At 40.1% G+C, this 23338-nt stretch overlaps 2 protein-coding genes across 2 annotated transcripts in view; one reads left to right on the top strand and one right to left on the bottom strand.

The window, feature by feature from the left end:
- mcph1 (microcephalin 1) overlaps positions 1-18532 on the bottom strand; it is a 42579-nt gene extending 24047 nt beyond the window's left edge. Inside the window, exons 1-13 of the mRNA XM_083774537.1 lie at positions 18448-18532; positions 16758-16833; positions 15237-15328; positions 12116-12234; positions 11906-11990; positions 9776-9881; positions 9086-9220; positions 8852-8932; positions 5846-6907; positions 4743-4852; positions 1736-1773; positions 1467-1629; positions 1285-1362 (exon numbers count right to left, since the gene is read on the bottom strand). Coding sequence (XP_083630663.1) covers positions 1285-1362; positions 1467-1629; positions 1736-1773; positions 4743-4852; positions 5846-6907; positions 8852-8932; positions 9086-9220; positions 9776-9881; positions 11906-11990; positions 12116-12234; positions 15237-15328; positions 16758-16803 — 2115 coding nt within the window. The 5' untranslated portion in view covers positions 16804-16833; positions 18448-18532. The remainder of the gene's footprint in view (positions 1-1284; positions 1363-1466; positions 1630-1735; positions 1774-4742; positions 4853-5845; positions 6908-8851; positions 8933-9085; positions 9221-9775; positions 9882-11905; positions 11991-12115; positions 12235-15236; positions 15329-16757; positions 16834-18447) is intronic.
- A 1057-nt stretch (positions 18533-19589) lies between these two features.
- Positions 19590-21182, top strand: LOC310865679 (poly(ADP-ribose) glycohydrolase-like; the record flags this gene model as incomplete). Its single annotated transcript, XM_083774888.1, has 1 exon — positions 19590-21182. One exon carries the CDS (start codon positions 19590-19592, stop codon positions 21180-21182), a length of 1593 nt encoding a protein of 530 aa, XP_083631014.1.
- Positions 21183-23338: the final 2156 nt, after the last annotated feature.

The following is a 23338-nucleotide window of genomic DNA, read 5'->3' on the forward strand; positions in this document are numbered from 1 at the left end:
TATTTCTTCCTCCAATATACCTTTGCCACCACATTTCTACAGTTTTTAATTAATTCTGAGTTCAACAGAGCCATACAACTACATTTAAGTGAAATATCTGTACTGGCCTAATCCAAATCCTAAAATCATCAATGCCAACGTGTTTCATTTCAGCACATATCCTGACAACTGTTGGGGCCAGTGAGACTCCTTATAATTCAACACTTGTTCAACAAAAATGGCTATGTCTGCCTAACAATGTTACAATCCTTTTCACATTGTCAACAAAAATGGCTATAGCTGCTCAAAGCAGCTCAAAGCACCACTACAGACCTTGGCTTGTGAACTATTGCATTGGACAGACAACAGGCAGGGCGGAAGAGGGGACGGGAATTGTGTGGCTTACGTGAATTCCAAAATGCTTTCATTTAAATTTTGGGTATAATAAAGGGCCTTGGGGACTCAACAAAATACTTTGTTTAACCACAAAGGAACTATAGTAAATGGAATTTCAAAGGGGAAATGTGATGGCATTTATGTGTATGAAGACCTCATGTCTCCGGAACAGACACTGGAGAGGACAGTGATTCATGATTGACGAGTGCAGGAAACGGCAACATCCACATTTCACACAGGATGCTCAAGAAAAACACTGTGAAAATGAATGACTGGCAATAAAAATTAGCAGGTTTCCGACTGACATCCTTCTGCTTTGGCATTCTAGCCTTTAGTAGTCTAGCCTTAAGCAAGAACATGAGTGAAAACAAAGAATGTAAGCAATAATGTTGAAGAAATAAATTATTTATATGAACTGCAGCATTGATACTACCCATTTTGTTGCACATATACACATATATTTATTTTATTGATTAATTGAGTGGGAACTTAATTTTAAAGCTGGAATTAACACTACCGGTATTTAAATTAAAAGATTGACTGACACCAGTAAAGACCATGGAAGAAAAGACAACACTTTGGGATAAAGACGGAGGTGGTATAACCAACATCGATTCTACTGAAGATGGCACTTTGGTAATCGATTGGAAAATCGAATATCTTGTTCCAGGGACCTCCAGAAGCAAAGATTTGAGTTAAAAATGTTCACTTTAAAAATATCTATATTCTTTTCATTTGTTAAAAAAAATAGCAGATCTACAAACTATGAGCTTGTATATCTGCTATTTTTCAATAGCCAACCAATGCTCAACATATAGCTATAATCTAAAATGGCACAGATGCTTTTAATGTTAATGTCGTTTCCCGGTGTTGCATGTTTGTATTATGGATACTCATACTGGTACTCACAGTTGCTGCTGGGAAACTGTCCTTGAGTTCATATGGCTCCTCTGGAATCCACTGCCTTTTCTCCAAACACCACAGAATCTATCGAGGGGAAAGTAAAAATGTATTATCCATGTTTTCAGCCTGAACCAAACACAAAGCAAGGGTTCGGTGGGATTATTTAGCTACCTAAATGAGCTACATACCCATTCAAAAGACAGAATCCAGCAGCCACGGGCGATGCCTAGAAGAACATTTACGGTGCGTCGTGGACGTCCGGACACCACATGGGTTGTACTCTCACATACCTGGTCCACGACCGTGAACCTTCCAAGAGCTTTAACCACCTGAGTTACTGTGCTCTGCTGACTACAGGAGTCATTCAATTGACGGAGAGAGAGAGAAAGATTCATTCCAAAACCAAATTATACAGCAAAAGGTGTTACTGGGTAAATAATGTAAATGACATACTTACTCAGCTGGCAGGCTTGTCATGACCAATGTTCTCATAGTCTGTAAGAAAGTCACATACAGGCCCTATTAAAAAGAAGAAATACATGACAAAACACAATTTCTCAAACTATTTCACTTCCAAACTTTCCATTTAAAGTAATTAGGACACTCAATTTGTGATCCTAATTGATGGTTTCATTGATACACTAAACTATGTGATAGGTTTGGAAATAGATCACTATCCTCATTCAGTATGTGTCACAAGGAGCAGTTACTGACCACCCCACGTAAAGGTCTGGCTTTGAGCTCAAGGAGGAATAGGAATCAGATAATACAGTAAATGTTCACATACAGTATTTAAATAACATCCGTTTCCAGGCAGCTCTTCCTTCTAAAAAAAAAGACTATTGAATGCTCAAATCTTTGTCGCACAACAGACATTTGATTTGCATTGACACAAGCATAAATAAAACCCTGAATTGGAGTTGAGAAAAGTGTTGTTTGCGCATTCTGTGCAATTCAGTGTACAATTGTAAACCAATAAAGCTATTAGCAATATATATATATATATATATATATATATATATAGGCATATCTATTGAAATAATTGTTTGGTCAAATGGTGTTGTGTTGGAGTACAGGGATTCACAGCCGTTTGCTTGCAGACCAGAGAGGAAATGAAACTCCAAGGCCACAGGCAGAGAAAAACATGTTCAGGGCTATTGAAACGGAACTGTAAGTTTGATTTTCTGGTGACTATGGTCCATCCATCTCTTGCACTTTGGCCACAATACAACAACTGGCCATCATTATCACCTGAACACCGCGGTTACAGACAGGGCCACCCAGCTCTTTCCTGTCAGGGAGCCTGCCAACACCAGGGGAATGCTAAAATGAGGCCAGAAAATAAGCTAATTTCATATTTGCACAATAAAAGCTAAACATCTGAGAATATGGCCTGCTCCTTTTGAGGTTCCACAAAGGGGTATTTTGGCTTATCCTAAACAGTGGTCGTGTTCTGGCAACAACACAAGGCAAGCATTGAAGAATGAGTTGCACAAAATAAATGCCAGACAAAGAGTCGGTGTGAAGCATGGCCTCCGAGCACAAATGGAGGAAATTCTTTAGTGTATGACGCAGCCTCCTCGATCGCTTGGGGTTCTCGACATACCAACATGATTCTATTCGTGCAATGTTATGCATTTGCTGATCAAATATATGTGGACAGTTCAAATGGCTTTTGCTGCATACTGTATTTTCAATCTGGCTGGAAGGATATGCAATTCCTTCAGATTAATGGAACATAAGATGTGTTTGTGTTAGTTTGATCAATCAATCTTATGAGAAAACTGTGATACATGACTAGTTAATTACAGGATTTTGTATTGGGTTGTTGTAACTATGCATTTTGTATGGTATGCTTGTATCACATTCTTTGTTTGATTATATATTATAAAGTATATTGTAAATAAATGTAATCATGTAGTATATTGTAATGTGATCATGTATGCGTCACATAACTGATGGGTGGTCCCTATGGGTTGCAAATTACCTGAAGGTCAGGGGAGTGTGAGTGTATAAACATTGACATTCATGTATCCATAAATCAGCTCATTTACACTCTTCTGAATCACTAAACATACTGTCTAATTGACTTAATCAAACATTTTATAGAAGTTGGGTTATAAGTTATAACATACCTAATTAGCTGAACCTCAGGGTTCAATCTCTTGTGTGATCCCTTTACTGATCATTTTAAATCAACTCTGAACTGAACTATACTGTAAATATATACGCTAATAATGAATATGCAGGTGTCACATCCTCTCCTCTGCTCACGTAGAGGACTTATTACTTAAATCTAGATTTAATTATTATGAACATGGGGATAAGGCTGGCAAATTACAGTAGTACTACTGGCTCATCAGTTACGACAGGCCTCGGCTTCCCATCAGATCCCACAAGTTTGGAATCTTACTGGTGTAACAACAGATCCTAAGCAGATCAACGAACAATTTAAACAATTGTATGCCTCCCTGTATACATCTGAGCAAACTACTGATCCCTCAGCTTATGATCATTTTTTCAATTTATTGGACATACCCAAATTGAGTCCAGAGGTAGCTCGGAAGTTGGACAGGCCGGTCAATATTGATGAGCTTAGAAGAGCTGCTAGTGGTATGCAAACAGGAAAATTCCCAGGTTGTTGTAGCTGGGTTGTTCAGTATACTGTATTTATTATTAGGAACCATGTGTGGGTGCACTGCCACGTCCATTATGTTTTGGAGGGGTGACCAATGACCATGCCATGTTGTGTCTTGTCTTGTCTTGCCTTGTCATATGTTTGTCTTGTTTGTTTCAAAACTTGATTCAGGTTATGTGGTTTGTTGTTTTATGCTTCCACAATATTTTGCATATGGTGGTCATGACATTTATATACTGTACATGTTATCTTTTTTTCTGTATGGGTGTGTCACATATATTGTCATATTATTAGATTTACTGTATACCCTGAAATCTTGAATAAACAAAACTGTGAAAAAAAATAACTTTCTACAATAGCCCCAATACAAATTCTGTATGACAGGTAAAAAAAAAAAAAAGGTAAAACCATGTCATGCTTAATCTAAAAACGAAACATCAGAATTTTACAATGACAGTGTATTTACTGTGATTTTAAATGTATTAAGTTATGGTTACAGGTTGAATTTGATCAAGCAAATGCGCAATTGCATTGTCTGCATCATGGGATTCCACTCATAAACCAAGGATTAGCCTTCTCACTCTGTTTTTCATCACAGAAAACAGCAAATATAGTTTCAAGTATGTGGTATGGAAACTAATTATCTGCAGTAAAAGTTGACTAAATGTAGTTGAAAAAAGGAAATGCAGGTTTAATTAGAACGATTTAAAGTAATAAAAAAGCACCCATGGCCGGCTGTAAACATCTTCCATTTGAAAACACAGGTTTTACCTTCCAGATTGTGTAATAAATTAAGACACCATAACCGTATAATGTAATATATTACCTTGTTTCGTTTGTCACCTTCAACACTTTTCACCCGTGTTTTCTGTATGTTTTCAGAAATGCTGTCAGTGCGACCAGCTACAACAGCATGTTCAGTTCCTCCACCTACAACTGAAAAAAGTATTGTCACAATAAATGGAATTGGAAACAATGCCAAGTAAACACGCAGCAGGTGCACCGTGTATTATTGTTTTATCGAGAAGGTCCCATAAAGATTTAAAGTGCTTCTAAGCATTTGTTTTCATATACTTGGGAGTACCACATGGGTGGCGCACACAGCTTCAATCAGAACAATCCCGATATTGTTGCAGACATGTTGCAGTCTTGCCTTTTATATGATTTCATTCATCATTTAAATGTGTTGGTGCAAATTGTATTGTGTTCAGTGGCACAAGCAACCTACTTGAAACAAGCAGATGCTAAAAACTATGTTAATAAACAATTAACAATCTAATAGAGTTCTGTACCCGGTGTAATTTATATGGAAAATCAGACCATTCAGTAAAGACTCTAAAAGAAAAGACGGAAACGTGTTTATTTCATGTTTATATAAATTAAATGATCTGCCATCGAAATCACATCGTCTTTAAAGAAATCTTAGTTAACACACAATACAAAAAAAAAAAACTAATCTTATATACAGCTCAAATATATAATGAGGTTCATTATGTTATGGGAAAAAGGAAATTAAAAATATATTGCACATAATCTGAAATCAGTTAGGGTGCAATATCTATGGGGTAAACCCATGTGGATAATGTCAGGACCAGCCAGACGTACTCTCAGCCCTACATTTCCGTTGGGATTAGGGAAGAGGTTGGGGGAGGGGGGGGTTGAGTTGGGGTGTGGGCTGAGTGAACATAGCTATGTTCCCATAATTAAAAATAGAGTACTTTCGGTTAGTAAAGCTAGTCACATTTAATTAGATTGTTCAATCTCAATAAAATAAAAATCACAGTTGCTAACCAAAGATATAAGTAATAGTTGACTTTTGCATCAAGATTATACTTAGCAAACACTCAAGTCTCAAGTCATCAATTTCCAATTGGCACATTATTCATTCAAGTCATGTTCTTTCCTACGTAATTTCCCCAGATTACTTACATTCCCTGGTTTGAGAACAGACTTTGACATCGGATTGCTTCTTCTGGCCAAATGATGCACCAGCCATTATTGAACAGAAATCTTCATTTGGTTGTGAAGATAATGTTCTTCTCCGTTTGACAGATTGTGCCACTGTCACAGAATCTACAGTGGTACCATGACTGTCCGCTTGGATCTCTTGGTGAGGACGCTTTTGGGTTACACAGTTAGTCTCATGGCAGGACTTTTTGGTACTTTTATCCAGTTTCTTTTTTTCAGGCACTGAGGTTTCTGAATCTCTTTTCTTTTTGCAAGATCCTAGCAAAATTGTGTGCGGTGTATGGTGGTGGCTAGCGACAGAGAAATAGTCTTCAAATACGTCGTCATCCGGATCAACTGAACTTGAGGTAATACTAGGATTTGTTTTTGCTTTAGTGGAAGAAAGTAACAAAGAAAATGAGTGTCTGGGTTTGTTAGCTGCTTGCTGATCCACTTTTGATGGTTGCGACACAATTCCTTTAATTTGTTCTTGATTGACAACAGCATTACCATAGATGGATGGGACTGAAGTGCAAATCAATGAACTCAAATCGTTATTTTCTATAGGAGATTGCATGGTTTTATAATTTTCTGGAATAGGGCTAGAAAATGATAGGCGTGTTTGCCTTGTTCTTCCACCCCATTTACTGCCTTCACCGACATCTGGGCAAGGGATTTTTGGGGACATTTTTTTCGGAAATGGATTACTTTTGGTTGAAGTCCTTCTTGGCTTTTTGCTTTGTTTAAGACTTTTATCTGAGGGTGTCAAACATGCCATTGACTTGTGTTTTGGGTCACTACAAGGTGACAGCCAAGGCTTCTGCATGTCTTTCTGTTTTGGGACATCACTATCTGGGAACATCCAGGACTTTTCAGAGTACTTCTGTTTTGGGACATCACTATAAGACTCTTTTCCAAGGGGTGGATTGTGATCACACTGGTCACCATCACCGTGTAGCCTTTTCTCTTCGGACCAATATCTCTCAGAAGAATGAGCGAGTTTAGTAGCAGCAGAAGCGCTGGATTCTTCATCAGATTGCTCTTCTGTATAAACAACAAAATATATGGTTTAAAAAAAATCAATAGCATCTTTAGAGAACATCTCTTAACTGATTATAGCAAATAGGCAGCTGCCAAGTCTAGAGACTGTTACTAAATGTACCTTGCACCTCTACTCTATTTTATGTAATGTCACTGGGTGGGAGTGGGAGGGATTTATTTTCCTCTTATTTGTTCTTTTTCTTCTTTCGTCTTTTTGTTTTTCATAAAACAAAGAATGTACATTGTACAAATTCTATAACATTGTGTGGCCTTCATTTTATTTAAGTACCCTGCACCTATATAACTGTATACTACTATACTGGTCCTGAGTCAAGATAATTGGACTGTGGGCTAGGTGGGACTACACACCAAATCAGTCATCCTATCCACGCAAATTCAGAGAGAGACGCTCTGTCTCTCCTCCGTCATGGCATGCTGTTGTTTTTTATTTCTGTGGCTTCCAAAGAACTGACAGATGACAGCCAAGTAGTGTGGGTTCTGGCAGATTTAAGCAGTTGGCCTGATTCAAAACGAATTGGATACTGTGCAGGGTGTCATCCCCACACATACTGAAAAAGAGAGCCTCTTTCATGACAGCGCATACATCTGCTTTGGCTTGTATCATCTTGTCACTCTGACGTGTTTGAACCAGTGATGTGTGGGCCAACGCCGGTGCCGTGTGGCAAATATAACTAATCTACAAGCTCACAACGTGTCGCATTGTGGACTTTTAACTCGGCTCTCGTTTACACACAGAACCGTCGTATGATTAAGTAAAGCTACATTTTAATTTGAACCTTCAATTTTTACATTCGGTTATTGTTTATTTCCTAATATTCTTTCAAATATGGAATATTCATTTTCAGCACTACATAAGACTCATTGTAATTAATGTTGTTTAATGTTCTATTGTACACAATTATAAAAAGGACTGAAAAAATGAATTGTCTATCTTAAAACCGAACCTGTATGGGGCTGAATCTTTCCCCCTCTCATAAAAGTGGATGAAGGGGAAGCTTTTCTTTTGACAGCAGCCTCTTTGTTCATATGCTTATGGACACTGAATACATATGACTGATCGATGCAATCTCTGTGATTACTTGTAGGCTAAACAAAGAGAGACATCATCAGACATGAGTAGCATAGCCTAATATGGCCCTACATCCACTGACCAACTTTCGTTTTCAGCTGTTCGAGAAGCCATATGAAATGTAGCCTATAATTATTTGGTTATTTCATTGTGTTAAACAATCACAGCGGAACGACAATCGCAGGGCACGATCGTTGATCATTTCATTAATAAGCATCCTATTAGCAGGCTACTGTTGACTGTAGCCTACTACAATATGACTTGGAAACAGATGGCAATCATGGCATTGAACATGAACGTTAGAGCTGCGATGCTCCCGAAGGGCCCATAGTGTGAGTAGGCCTAACAATAGGAACATTTTGAACGAAATGCTACAGAGGTAAATTGTTGGGAAAATGGCCCAGTCCCCTCTCTCTCGAAAGCAATTGAATGGACTGGACTTGCTGGGTGTTGAAAAGCCGGTCGGTAGACTATGTTTTGTGTTTTGCGGGTCGTCGATTCATATAGTTTTGCGGGACGGGTTGGGCTCCCGGGGCAGGTGGGTTATAAAAAAAACCTGACCCACACATCACTAGCTTGAACCATCTGCCTGTATCAGAGTGTCAGAGGAACCCAAGCCAGAGAGGTGGCTGGCAACACAGACTTGCTACAACCTGAAACTGAAGATGTCAGCTGGAAAAAATGCAAAGCCTTTGCTTTCCCAAAATGCTGTTCACCAATTCAAATGAAGAAATCAAGTCTTTAGAAGAGAATTGGAATTAGAAGGTAACAGCAACAAGTGAAGGACTGTCAACAGAACTCACGTGTTTTCAACACTAGTACCAATGTCCAGAAACAATGCCATCATCAGTTCTTACCAAGTAACTGTAAGAAGGTTGGTGTACCCCCAAGAGAAGGCTGCGGTCCAGATGATGAGCCAGATTCTACCATCTGTGAGGCTGAAAAGTATAAAATGCATCATACCGATAATGAGGCATGTCACACAGGTTTTAGTTCTAACTGTTGTACAATTGTAGCACAAATGCTGCTGCAATAACCTCACTGCCAAAGGTTAACATGGATTTTAGCTAGTAAATTCTGGTTGATCATACCTGTGGGTGAGAGGTTTTCCCTTTGTGCTTTCATTTCTCTCAACCTTTCTTCCATAGTCTCTGACCTTTTCAGTAAGGGGCTGTAGACTATTCCATGTTCATGATCAATAATATATGGAGACACATCTTCAGGCACTGAGGGAAAAATAAATCATGACATGAATACAGAACGGTACAGTACTCCATGGATTTAAATGATGCAAACAAATGTAGGGTGTAAAAGAGAGCTACTGGGCGATGGTGAAGCCGTTTTGTTGATTGCAATTGCATTATTACGAAACTTGAAAAGGCAGCCAAGTGTGCTGCTCAGATCAATGATGCTCACAGCAGGTTACCAACGTTTCGACAAACAAATTGCCTTCTTCAGGGTATCGTTTGCTGAAATACATCCGATAGCACGACGTGAGCAAGCAATGAACAGTGGTTTGCTCGCTCTCGTCACGCTAACGGATGCATTCAGAGGAAAAGGCACTTTTGATGAAACTAAGCAGTAATTTAATGTGATCTCCCTGCAACGGGTCCTGACAGCTGATAGAACGTTTTGCTCAATGCAGTACACTCATGTAGCAAAATGTTTTATCTGCAACAATTTATCTGGAACAGTTTGGTACCATCGTGATTGGGCCTTATCTTCAACAGTTTGGTCTCATTATCAATCTTCGATGTGAAAAGGCCCTACTCGTCTCTTACCAAAAGGTGGTTTTGGCATTAGGCCTTTAATCATCTTGTCGAGCTTCTTTTTCAAGCGCTTGTCACTATCAGGGGTTCTTTCCTCTCCTGGTTGCATGCAACGATGCTACAAGACACAAAAGGAACAATTATGAATAACCAGGTGAAAATAACTGTAGAGATGTCCCGATACTGTATCAGTATCGGATCTGCCCTTATTTGTCATATCGGTATCGGCGAATATGCCAGTCTAACTAGTAACCACAGATCCCACACAGGGGTAAGGGGTTGACACTATATGGCAGGTACATAAAATATTGGGGCATGTGGAGTTTGCTTTGGAGTTGCCCAAACTGCAAGTGCACATTTGAGTGAGGAGTCTGCTATAAACACAACACGATATATAGCTATAAACATAGATACAAGATACATATTCCTTACGCCCATGACTGCTCAGCCATGCACGAGCTCTACCTTGGGATTAAGTTCATGAAGACACGACAGTGATGCCGGATTACCAGGCCCGAACGGAATACGTGGCCGCGGTGTTCCGATGAAAACGATCGCGATCGGCGGGAGAGTGTGTGTTTGGAGAGACTGCATGCGTCTGCGAGCGACAGCGTGCATGAGAGAGAGAGAGAGAATATGAAATATTTTTATAGTTTCACAAGATATTATTACTCAAAATGTTAATGTAACATCTGTTTACACCTTTATTTAATTCCTATTTATATTCAATATTTATCTACATACATTGTTTTATCTTGATTGTCTCGTTCCACTTTTTCTTTGGCAATGTAAACGTATGTTTTCTCATGCCAGGCAATAAAGCTACCGGTAATTTGATTTGATTTGATTTGAATCAATAGATTTCATAGATAGCTTGCCCACTCTGTTTTGGTGCCTAGCTTTCCCTAGTGCCCAGACTGCCCTCCTTTCCCTAGTGCCCACTCTGTTTTGGTGCCTACCTTTCCCTGCATGGTGCCCAGTCTGCCCATGCACCTTTCCCTAGTGCCCACTCTGTTTTGGTGCCCTGCTCTCCCTAGTGCCAACTCTGTTTTGGTGACTACCTTTCCCTGCATGGTGCCCAGTCTGCCCATGCACCTTTCCCTAGTGCCCACTGTTTTGGTACCTACCTTTCCCTGCATGGTGCCCAGTCTGCCCATGCACCTTTCCCTAGTGCCCACTGTTTTTGTGCCCACGACAGTGTTGTGTTGGATTCATGTTCAGTATTTTTAGACACCGACTTAGTCGCAGCATGAGGCATCGTTTGTGAACTTGTATATCTGCTATTTTCGACTACTGTTACACTCAGAATAGGGATGCTAGGGTTTTAACAAAATTTGTTAAAACCCTAGCATCGCTATTCTGACAATTTAATTGTCTTAGTTTTGCAGTACGATCTATAGGATTGAAACCCTGGCTGCCTGCCTCTCCAAGGCCCATGTACTGCTGAGAGGAAGACGTTTGTGTTGTATTTTATAAAGGCTCTGGTTGAGGCAGATATTCCTCTTGAGAAAGCCCCCAAGCTGGCCCCTGGCTATCTGGCTGGCAGGCAGGCTGACTGGCTGACTGACTGGCTATATAACTAGCTAGCTATATAACTGACTGGCTGGCTGGCTGGCTGGCTGGCTGACTGACTGGCGGAAAGCCACTGGCTGGCTGGCTGGCTATATGTATTTCATGTTGGACCCATTGTAATTTAATTTCACATTTGTGATTTGTACTAAAGAATGTTCATGAAGGAATGAATTATTATTGAAAGAAAATGGATAAAGTCGAAGATTTGACTAATAGATCTTAATTGCTTTGTTGTGGTACTTATTTAGCATATTTAGAGTTATTTTTTCTCTAAACACATTGATTATAGTCCTGGATAACTGTCTAAAAAAACACAGAATCCCGCAGATTTTCCTCCGGAGTCACCGCAGAAAAACAGAAAAAAACCTGCAGATTCCGTTTGGCCTTACTGATTACCGACAACAATGATACATACGACCTATAGGAGAGGTCGACAACCTGACAAGGAAAACGGCCATTACAGTCTAATTTGTCTGGTTGGTTAATAACACATTCTGTGGTGTCATAAACTGATAATACATATTTATTACATATTACTGCTACTTTAAATCCGATATAGTTAGTACTTACTTTCTTTTTGTTGAGCACGGTCTTGATGTCATCATTTAAGGCTGGGTATAACTCTTCATCCACATGTTCACCATCATCTTTACATCTGAAAATAATTTCCCCCAAAACATTAGAAAGTATTATTTAATGGGCATAATCAAGGATGCAAAAATGTAAATCACACAACATAAATAACTGTTTAGTTGAAAAAATCTAAACCAGACAGATTACCTGGCAACCCACAGGACTGAAACAAGCCTGACACCGCTTTTTTTTGCTTTAGTCCATGTAGCGTGATGTCCATTCTTGAAGACTACATGGGTAACTTTCTTATTGAATGACTTGGTTACCTGAGAAATTTAAAGACAAAGTATATTATTGGCAACAGGGGCGGCAGTGGCTCAGGGGTAGAGTGATTTTTAGGAGTAGTGCCGACTGGTTTTGAAGGTAGGAAAAAGGTATACCTCCTCCAGATATTGTTAACAACGGCCAAGAAGACCATGACAATAAATTGGCTAGGAAAACACCCTCCAACCCACAAACAATGGCTGAATAAAGTAAAATAAATTAGAAATTACTTATTTGGTGAGGCTACAAAATGAAAAATGTATTAAGAAATGGACGCCACAGGTTCCGACTCACACTTCACTTATGAGAGATGTTATGCAGTACTTACAATTGGAAAAGATTAAGTTTGAATTGAGAGGGAGTGAAGATAGATTCTAACAGATATGGCAACCCTTCATTGAATATTTCAATAGGTGCACGCTAACCCCTCCTGCACAATAGATAGCACAATAGAAAATTGAAAAAACAAAAAAAGAGTGTTTTTTCTTTATTTTGTTTTTTCTCATTTAAAAAAAGAATGTCTGTAATTAACTTAATTTACAACAACATGTTGGGAAAGTTTGAGAGCAAGAGTGTCTGTCCTGTTGTCTGTTTTGTTTGTCTGTTCACACTTGTCATTGTTTAACTGTTTTTTGTTTTTTCATGTTTATCACATTTGTCTTTTTTATTATGTATTGTATGTGGAACATTTACATTGCCTGTCATTTCTTTCATTTTATTTAACAGAACTATTCATTATCATTGTCGATAATATTCTGATGTTGTCATACAAAAAATGCCTAATAAAAACAGTATTAAAAAAAAAGAAATGGACGCCCTTCGTATGCATCGAACATTAACCTTACCATGCCCAGCAAGCACGGTCAGGACCTGGACGAATTGACATCTCGATTGGGGCCAGATCAAGTGAAACCAAGACTAGTCAGATCTGGCCCAGAATATCGCCATAACATAAATTCTGCCCACTAAGACGGACATCCCTGGATGAATCAGAGAGAGTCAGATCGAGGGCAGATCAACTTAAGTCATATCATAACTAGTCAGATCTGACCCAGAATACGCTATATTATTTCAGCTGGTGAAGACGTCCTGGAAATTACGTAAAGATCATCCCTATAATGGGCTGTGATTTGGCCTAGTCCTGAATGTCACCGAAGGATGTCATCATAACGTCATCATGACGTCAAAGAGATTATGAATGTTAATGTAATTGTACAATGTGGGTAGATGCGCATTGTGTGACAGCGTCTATAAAAATGTATGGTACGTTCTGTAACTCGCATCAACTATTTAACATCCTCTTTCCTTTTCTTTCTTTCATGTCCGTTGACTGAATACATTTCTTCACTTTATTACTTGCGCAAGCAGAGCGTGCAAGTAATGTTATCAGTCAGGTGCTACGATGCATATGTCCGGGGCCAGCATATGATATGACATCATATGCTGGCACGAAGCTGACCGTGCAGGTATGTTTTCCGTCATGCTACGAAGCATATGTCCCATGACGTGATGAAGACATGTACCAATGTCCCTTAGAATGCATATGATATGACGTCATATGCTGGCCCCGGACATACGGAAGCAGACCGTGCAGGTATGTTTTCCACGGATGTCCCATATACCCAATGCTAGGGTATAATTGGTTTACGATGGTGACGTAATGATATGTTTCAGTGTCAGGGACATACGCATCAAACCACCCGAGTAACCACATTATACCACTAATCACTCAGAAATGACATATACATACATATAGACATATACACATAATCATATATAGACAGACATATGAGCATATGACGTGATGAATATATGTACCAATGCCAGGGTATAATTGGTTATCGATGGGGACGTAACGATGACATGTTTCAGTGTCGGGTGGACGTCTACTAACACTGCCATAACAGGCATAAGTAATCATTACCATACTTCAAAATACCAAAAGCAAGGTGCGTAGCAAATAGCTAAACCTAATTATTCAATATTGCAAACGTTCCTTCACATAGAGGCTGAGGTTTTAACATTTGTAGCGGTCTACAGTACTTGCACGCTCTGCTTGCACACTAAGGGCTGTATTTTGCGTGTCTTAAGTACCAGGTCTTATTCACTAACTTGAGTAAACTAAAGACCTGGAGGCGTGATCAATGCTCTTTGGCCACTCAGAATAGCCAAATGGCATTGATCTTAGTCTTTAGTTTACTCAAGTTAGGGAATAAGACCTGGTACTTAAGACACGCAAAATACAGCCCTAAATGGCCTACTTGTGTGCAACAAGCAAGTAGGCACTCGACAGAGTGCAGTTCTAGTTATTATTATTGTTGTTAGTATAATTATTTGTGATTATTACTTTTTCAAATGTGTTACTTTAATGTTGCTGCTGTCTCCTTGGGAAGACAATGTGAATTTTGTATTGAGAACATATTGATGCTATGCTGTGCTTGTGTATAAAATGTAATTTTTACCCCGGCAAAGACAATAAAAATAAGTTGCAAAAAAAAGAACAGCCAGTTGTGAACCGTGAGGATCCCAGGCTCTCCCAGAGTTAGTGTTGAAGTGTCCTTGAGCAAGACTCTGAACACCGATTTGTGCAGATTGCACTTGCATGGTGTGAATGTAATGCACAATCTATGTTAAGCGCTTTGGATAAAACTACCACCATTGGATATAAATGCACCATTTATTACTCTTCAGGATGGAAAAAGAACCTGTGTTCCAATGGATTCACTGTAAATATTATTTAGACAAGCTCTTGTTAATACTTTTTATTGGTTATATATTTATAAAACCCACAGACAGACTTAAAAACTTTCACTTTCGTCCCCGGTTTGACCATGTCATTATAGACAAACTTCTTACAAAGAAAAATAAGAAAGATAGCAGATTGTGACATGTTGGGAGCTTGTAAGATCGGCCATTCTTTTATGCAAAACACAGCCGTACGACAAAGTATAAAATAAGACTAAACATAGTATCCATGTTCTGCACTACATGTGTATGGACTCACCTGGGCTCCCATTTCTTGCAACTGCTGGATGAATGACTTTGAATAGTTGTCGGTTTTGTCCAACGACCAGACATCAACATATGCGACCACATCTGTTGACAGAAAAAAAAATAGAAGTATGTGTATCGTAGTTCATCAGGGTTCAAGTTCATCCCGGACCATTGAGACAGCTATGAGTGTGCAGCCTTTTTCTTATTTTTATGATACGTAGCTTGCAGAGTTAGTTCAGTCAGATATACTCGAGGGGTTTCATGTCATGCTCAAGGGCGCATTCATATACTCAAGGGGTTAATATGCTGCATTACTATGTGGGTGTATTCAGTGTGTGCAAGAGCCACATGTCATTCGCTGATGTGGTAGTCAGCTGACCAATTGGGCAGCCTACTTAAGCTCACTAGACTGCATGCTCTTCCTGTCTTCCTTCTGCTTATCCCCCTTTTTGAAACCAGTCCCTTGACTCTTGCTCTCGGGAGGTTCAATCGTCAAGAAGTACCTGGAAGTGCCCCTCCAGCTGAATCAAGTTCCCTTGATTAGGGTGCTGGGTATAAAAAACAATTTGGTAATGCACTCGCCCTCCTTGAGCAGAACCAGGAAACAGACACCATTCGTTGCCATGGTTACCATCATTCCATTGTGTTTCCTGTTATTTTGTTTGTACAGTCATATTGCATTGCATCGTGTATATGCTTGTGTGACATATGTGATTTAATTAATATGGACATTTAAAAGGAATTATAGCATGATTGTCAAAAAGGACATTTCATATACATCCATGGTGTTTGTAAATCATTGTGTTAAAAGGTGTTTGTGTGGTACTTCAATTTATAGTTTTTCATGGTGTGGTAAATAAAGAGCCCTTGTCAACATCAGTTGGAGCGTTGTCTATTCTGCCTCAGATGAAGATTGTTTAGGAGCAGTTTTTTTTATCATTTATTTGTGTTGGTACTTACATTTGTAGGTCACGGTTTCCATGCGGACACAGAGCAGGGCTGCACAAGGCAATCGAGTCTAGATCGGCATAGACTCGCTCTTGAGGGCTTTATAAGCCACTTCCACTCAAGGCTGCTTGGTTCCGGACGGCACTTAATATGGCGCAGCCTCGCGTGAACACGCATACCAAGTGTGTAGGGCGAGTGGCAAGGAGGCGGTTTAAAAAAAGGGCCTATGGTTCCTGGTTGCTGTTAAGTGATGTTTGCTCCCACGACCACCCCAGCACCACTTGTTGTTTAAATGTTATTTATGTTCCCCATGGGGGGTTGTGTTGTATATCCATCTCCCTGCTCTTAATGTTTAATGATGGTGTTTAATTGTGCCGAGCAGGGAGAAAAATGTAGCAGAGCTGAACGCCAAGATAAATTATTATATGCATTATGCACACTTGTATTCTCATTCTATAATAAATATTGGTAAAATCTATTCGTGAGTTGTCTGACTGAACTATGTTTACTGCCCAAGGCCATTAGCACCTCACCAATCCTGTTGTGCGCCCTTCTCCCCGTTTGTCTCCCGGACCATTATTACCTTTGAGAAAATCGGGACACCTACTGGCACTGCCTGTAGTCATCATTACTGGCCTCGAACAAACGAATACATGAACCTGTAATCACCATTCATACCACACACAGACGTATTAATAACAACACAAATTTATATAGTTCTTTTCAAAGACACTAGCTCCTCGCCACTCGCCCTACACACTTGGTTTGATCATAGATATATAAATAATAGACAGCACTGGATGGGAGGGGAATCCTGGTGCCGTCTCTATTATTTATATCTATGCTCAAACCGAGTGGAAGTGTGTAGGGCGAGTGGCTAGTTTAAAAAAGGGCCTACAGCCAGGCGTTGGAGCCTTGGAGGCTAGGCTAGCGCCCTTCAAAAACTAAACCATCATATATACCCACTATAATAAATATATATGCAATACAATTATATACATTCTGTATGTTATTTGACGAGTGGGAATCTTACAACATAAACAGCCGGTGGATGTAAACTAAAGTTACATAACTATATCAAATTACATTGTAATAATTCAATGTGTGACTGTTATATGCTAAAGCCTGGTTTACTAGAGCAGTTAGTGGAACTTACTTGGAAGTAATGTGCATGTGTGAGTGAGTCTGCTACTAGAGATAGGTCGAGAAGGAGTGCATCCGTCACGTGGATCAGGCTGCAAAGTGCAAATATAATGTTAAGGTGCATGTCTGCAACTATTCTTAGACAAGACTAAAGGGTCAAGGTTTATTTGTCACTAATACTACTCATACAGGTACAAGCAGCAAAATCAAGTATGGTATGGTTTGCGATAGTGTGCAACAGAGAAACAACAATAAAGCTACGATGGATAAGATAAGATAAGATAAAGGCTAGTGAAGAATTACTATAGCAGCAAGCAATACCATTACATACATGCAGGAGGTATTTGTCAACATAACAGTAAAATGGAGTCCAAGACAAACGTGGATCTAATCTGGACCTAATCATTATTAAAAAAAGTTGCATTTTAAGATGTTGTCACACTGACTTTTCTACAACGTTTCGGTCTTGCGACCTTCCTATCTCAGGCTCAGGGACCCCCAATTTATATCGTAAAATCAAAGTAAATTTTACTCTGAGAGAGTGTACACTGTACACAAAGTTAAGCACTGTACAGCGTGATCATTATAAACAGTTATGCCCGTGACGTTAGTTAGTTGGTTGGTTAGTTATTATTAGCTTATAGTATACAGATTTATTTGATTGTATAGTAGTCGAATCAAGGAAGAACAACATGAGACAGAGACGGTGACTGCTTAATTAAGTTAATTTAGGACCTTCTAGTTAATTTCGTTTTATTAAACACATTTCTTCCATTATGTAGCCCATGTTTTAATGGCATCATGATGCTATTATGCCCATGGATATACAGAGTGAATTTAACAATTATAAATGAATATAATACCTTTTATAGCATCACCAACATGAATTTATGTTTGTTATTTACAGCTAGGAGTAGTGGGGCGAGGTGGAAAAGGGGCGACCGTGCACCTGTTACCTTATGAAAGAGTTGGAAACGTTGTTTGTTTGGCTAGCTGCTTTGCTACTAGGCTATATTACTTCCGTAAATCCGTATTAATAATGAGATTATACCTTAGAGTATATCCACATATGATGAGTGTAAACAACATCTTATAGATCCGCTAAAGGATCAGAAAACACTTTTACTTACGCAGTTACTTGGTTGAGTTGGTTGAATTTACTGTTGAATTTAACATCTCTCTCCCGCCTGCAGTTTATCGAACATTGTGTGTGGACTGTGGAAGGTAAGGAAATGATTGGCAGACTGGTAAGTGACATCACTTCCCCTTTAGCAGTGGGCGTGATTTTGGGTAGCTCGTCCACAATACAGTCTATGGTCCACATAGGCCCTTTCTGAAACCAGTCCCTTGACTTGAAGTGCTCTCGGGAGGTTCCCTCGTCAGGAAGTGCCCCTCCATCTGAATCAAGTTCCCTTGATTAGGGTGCTGGGCTTAGAGTATATATACTCTATGGTGCTGGGTATAAAAAACTGTTTGGAAATACACTCGCCCTCCTTGTACAGAAACAGGAAACAGACACCATTCGTTGCCATGGTTACCATCATGCAATTGTGTTACCTGTTATTTTGTTTGTACAGTTATATTGCATTGCATCGTGTATTGTGTGACATGGATTTCATTAATATGGAAAAAGGAAATACAGCGTGACTGTCAAAAACGACATGTCATAGGCCTATACATCCATGGTGTTTATAAATCATTGTTAAAAGTTGTTTTGTTTGTGTTTGTGTCTGTTCTTGTTGTCTGTGCTGTTTTTTCTACCTGAATTGTTTGTATTATGTGGATCAAGGTAAATCAGCTAGGGATTGAAAGTTAGTGTACCATTAACAACCTAGATAAGGCAAATTTTCAAGATTTCAGTATTATGTAGCATGCATGTGTCAACCTGGGGGGGCAGCGGACTGACCTCATGCTTCACATGATTACGGCATGTTTTTGTGAGGGTACCTACACTAGGGGACATGGGGAGAACATGCAAACTCCACACAGAAAGGCCCTTTTGCCAACCCCACCTCGGGTATGAGCACTGATGACGCGGAGGAGGGAGCACGCCCCCAGCGGGAATCGAACCCAGGACCTTCTAGCTGTGAGGCGACAGCACTACCGACTGTGCCACCGTGACCCTGCAGAGGGATCACCATTGAAGGATCACCATTGAAATGCGTAACTCGATAAATTATGGACAAGGCTGGTTACGTCACAACACGTCACTAATGGTCTCTATATAGTGCCCTCCCAAACTCAGCTTGCAGATCCTCAACAAGTATACAACATGGTCTTCCCCACTGCGATGCAAAAAGTGCCGGTATGTGCCCCATCTCTTCCTCGGCTGAGGGATGTTCTTGGCCAGCACACAGTCATGATAAGGACAGACCTTCTTCAAAATGATAAAGTTCCTGTTCCATATCCTAGCATGTTTCAGGATGTCTGGGATGATGATAATATACAAATGCCCTGTTCAGAGAAGAGCCTGGTGTCAGTGTTAAATGAGGAAACAGGAGACCTGAAGCGTCAGAGCCGATGGCAATTTATCAGGAAAATGTTGACAGTGAGATTTACAAGTTCGCTAATGGTGAAGAATGCAATAACGAAATACAATCCCACAAATGCCATGAAGAAATGGGACTTCACAGCATGGGATTTGTACTGTAACAATGTCCTGCAACCCGATGCTGCAGATCACCTAATGGGCGTGTTGCTGCCAAACATGGTGAAATTAGCACTGAGAGTCCCTGAGCTGTGTACCAAGCCCATTCCTTTCCTTAAGAAAGGGATGAACTCCTCCATCACCATGTCTCAGGAGCAGGTGGCGTGCTTGCTGGCCAATGCCTTCTTTTGCACCTTCCCCAGTCGCAGCTTCGGAAAGGGTGAGTACGCCACCTACCCAGACATCAACTTCTTCAAGGTGTTTGAAGGGGGCTCTCCAAAGAAGATTGAGAAGCTCAAGGCCCTGATGTGCTATTTCAAAAGTGTCACTGAGAACATGCCTACTGGTCTAATAACATTCCAAAGAAAAACTTTAGATAGCCCTCCCAACTGGAAACGCTCAAACAATTTGTTTTCAAAGCTGCACATTTCTTGTAAAGGGACCATAGAGGACGGCGGCCACGGAATGCTCCAGGTGGATTTTGCCAACAAGTTTGTGGGAGGGGGCGTGTTGGGTTCCGGGCTGGTTCAGGAGGAGATCCGTTTCCTGATCAACCCTGAGCTCATCTTGTCCCGCCTCTTCACCGAGACCCTGGACCACGATGAGTGCCTCATCATCACAGGTACGCAGCAGTACAGTAATTACACAGGCTTTGCAGATAGTTTTGAATGCGTCGGCAGCCACGATGACACAACTCTACGAGATAGCTGGCAGAGAAGATGCACAGAAATTGTGGCCATTGATGCACTGCGGTTCCACAGCTTCATGGAACAATTTCACCTAACCAGGATCACCAGAGAGCTTAATAAGGCATACTGTGGCTTTGCCCGCCCTGGTGTAAGTAATCTCCCACCTGTGGCCACGGGGAGCTGGGGCTGTGGAGTCTTTGGGGGGGACGCCCGACTTAAAGCTGTGCTCCAGATCTTAGCAGCTTCTGAGGCAGGACGAGATTTAGCCTATTTCACCTTTGGTGACGGCAAGCTCATGACAGACATCCACAGCATGCACACGTTCATCGCGGAGAGGAACATCACGATTGGGGAGGTGTTTGATCTCCTGGACAAGTACTACACCGCTGTATGTGCATTATGTCACAGCAGGTGCCCTGTCAGCCTCTACACCTTTATCTACCAGGAGTGCAGCCCCTCCCTCAGACGGGGGCTCGGCGAGACGCCGCGCTCGCCATTCTGCACCGGACGTGCTGTCTATCATCCCTAGTCTGGGGCGAACATGGCAAAAATAGTATCTGCAAGCTCACAACGCATCGCTTTGGAGAGGCGGATGGAAGGGGAGAGAGGGAGAGAGATGGACAGAGAGAGCCTATTTCACCCATGCAATAACCTGGCTAATGCTCGTTACTGAGACTTGAACACGCTTATCGTCTTGAAAACAAAATCAAGATTAAAGGTCTGTTGACGAAAGTAAATGGACACGGATACATGCAGACAACACACACAAGACAGACTCTTCTAGATAAGAATAAAAGTGGAGACTCAGACTCCAGTAAGACTACAAGATACATGAAACAAAATGTATGTACTGTATGTATGTATGTATGTATGTATGTATGTATGTATGTATGTATGTATGTATGTATGTATGTATGTATGTATGTATGTATGTATGTATACATTAATTGTTACATTTTGCACATGGCACCTGAATTCCTGTTTTAATTGAATTTGTTGTAAAGAATTTCAATTTTATATAAACCGATATGGCAGGATGCACCGCAGAAGGTGACACATAGAAATCAACTTATTTTAAAGATTTTGTTCGGCAGGAAAAAGCAACTTATCAAAGAAATGGAAACGCACGTGGGTGACTGCAAGATGACTTGACACAGTCAAGGAGGCATCAGAGTTGGAGAATATGCGATGGAGGAAGAGGAGAAAATGCTGGAGGAGGAACAGAAGAGAACTGCAAGGCTTGGAGAGGTGAGACAATCGAAATGAATCGAAATGAATGAAATTGAGGTAGGTTGCTCAGAGGGAGGAGAAAGCTATAGACCATATTCACATGGTGTGTTGGCATTCTGCATTGAAAAAGCAGGGCAGCAACAATTTCATTAACTTAATGGCTTGATGGCCGCTGTGTGAATATGGTCTATATACAGTATATCTATCTATATCTATATCTATATCTATATAACAGTATGGTTAAGATAATGGACGTGAAATTTGTTTTGCTGAACCACAAGTGTTGTGTAGCATGTTTAGACAGATGCTAGGTTTTATGTTTACCTGATATCCAAAAAAAATTAAGCACTACATTGTTCTTTTTGACACGGGTTCATGGCATTTAAGGATTTCACATAAATTGTAGGAAAGCCATTGCTCACAGTTTTTGGGGAACGTTCTTCACGGTGTCGACATGGCTGAGCTCATCTTTTATGTTTTTCTTTTCTATGATCAAGAACGGCGGGAAGCGCCCTTTATGTTTTTCTTTTCTATTTTATTTTATTTTTTGTTTTATACTGGTTTATACATACTGTACTGTATATACGGTGTATGTATATACTGTGTATACGGTTGTATCTGTCTCTCTGTGTGTGTGTGTGTGTGTGTGTGTGTGTGTGTGTGTGTGTGTGTAGGCCTATATTTGCACAGTATAACAGTTTTTCTTTACTTTTTTCTTTATTTATTTGTTTAATTTATTTTGTTATTTTTTTTTTACCACCCCCACTGTTGACCTGGGGAGACCATCCACCGATTCACAATTTCCCACACAGTGGCCAGCTCTTTTTTCTGAATGTCCTAGTTATCATAGCATTCTTTTTGATGATTGATTGATTGATTGATTGATTTGATTAGCACAGGAAAGTATAGTTCAATAGGTCTGCTAAGAGGATTTAAAACCCAAGAAAGCCAATGACTTGGTGACAGCTTTCACTATTGGAATTGCATTACGGAACGTACTGTACTTATTGTTAAATTGAGGCGCCAGCGCCTCCAATCCACAGCTTTCCGAAATTATGTCATAGGCCAGCCAAGTCTATGGACTTTTAATGTTTGTTTAAGGTACATTATGATGTAATTCGTGCCAGCCAAGTCTAAGGTAAATTATGATATAATTCGTGCCAGCTAAGTCTATGGACTTTAATGTTTGTTTAGGGTCAATTATGATGTTAATTGTGCCATCCAAGTCTATGGACTTTAATGTTTGTTTAGGGTAGTTATGATGTAATTTTATGCCAGCCAGTCTATGGACTTTAAATGTTTATTTAGGGCATACAATGACAACATAAGACATCATCTTGCTGATACATACATATTGTAATACATTTATTTAATTTTTCACCAACATGAGAGCATCAACATGCCTCAAAACCTCATTGTGCAACATGGATAATAGCCTACACACAGACATCATAG

The sequence above is a fragment of the Protomyctophum parallelum genome (assembly GCF_964188405.1).
Source record: "Protomyctophum parallelum genome assembly, chromosome: 10".
In the NCBI taxonomy this organism is placed as follows: Eukaryota; Metazoa; Chordata; class Actinopteri; order Myctophiformes; family Myctophidae; genus Protomyctophum; species Protomyctophum parallelum.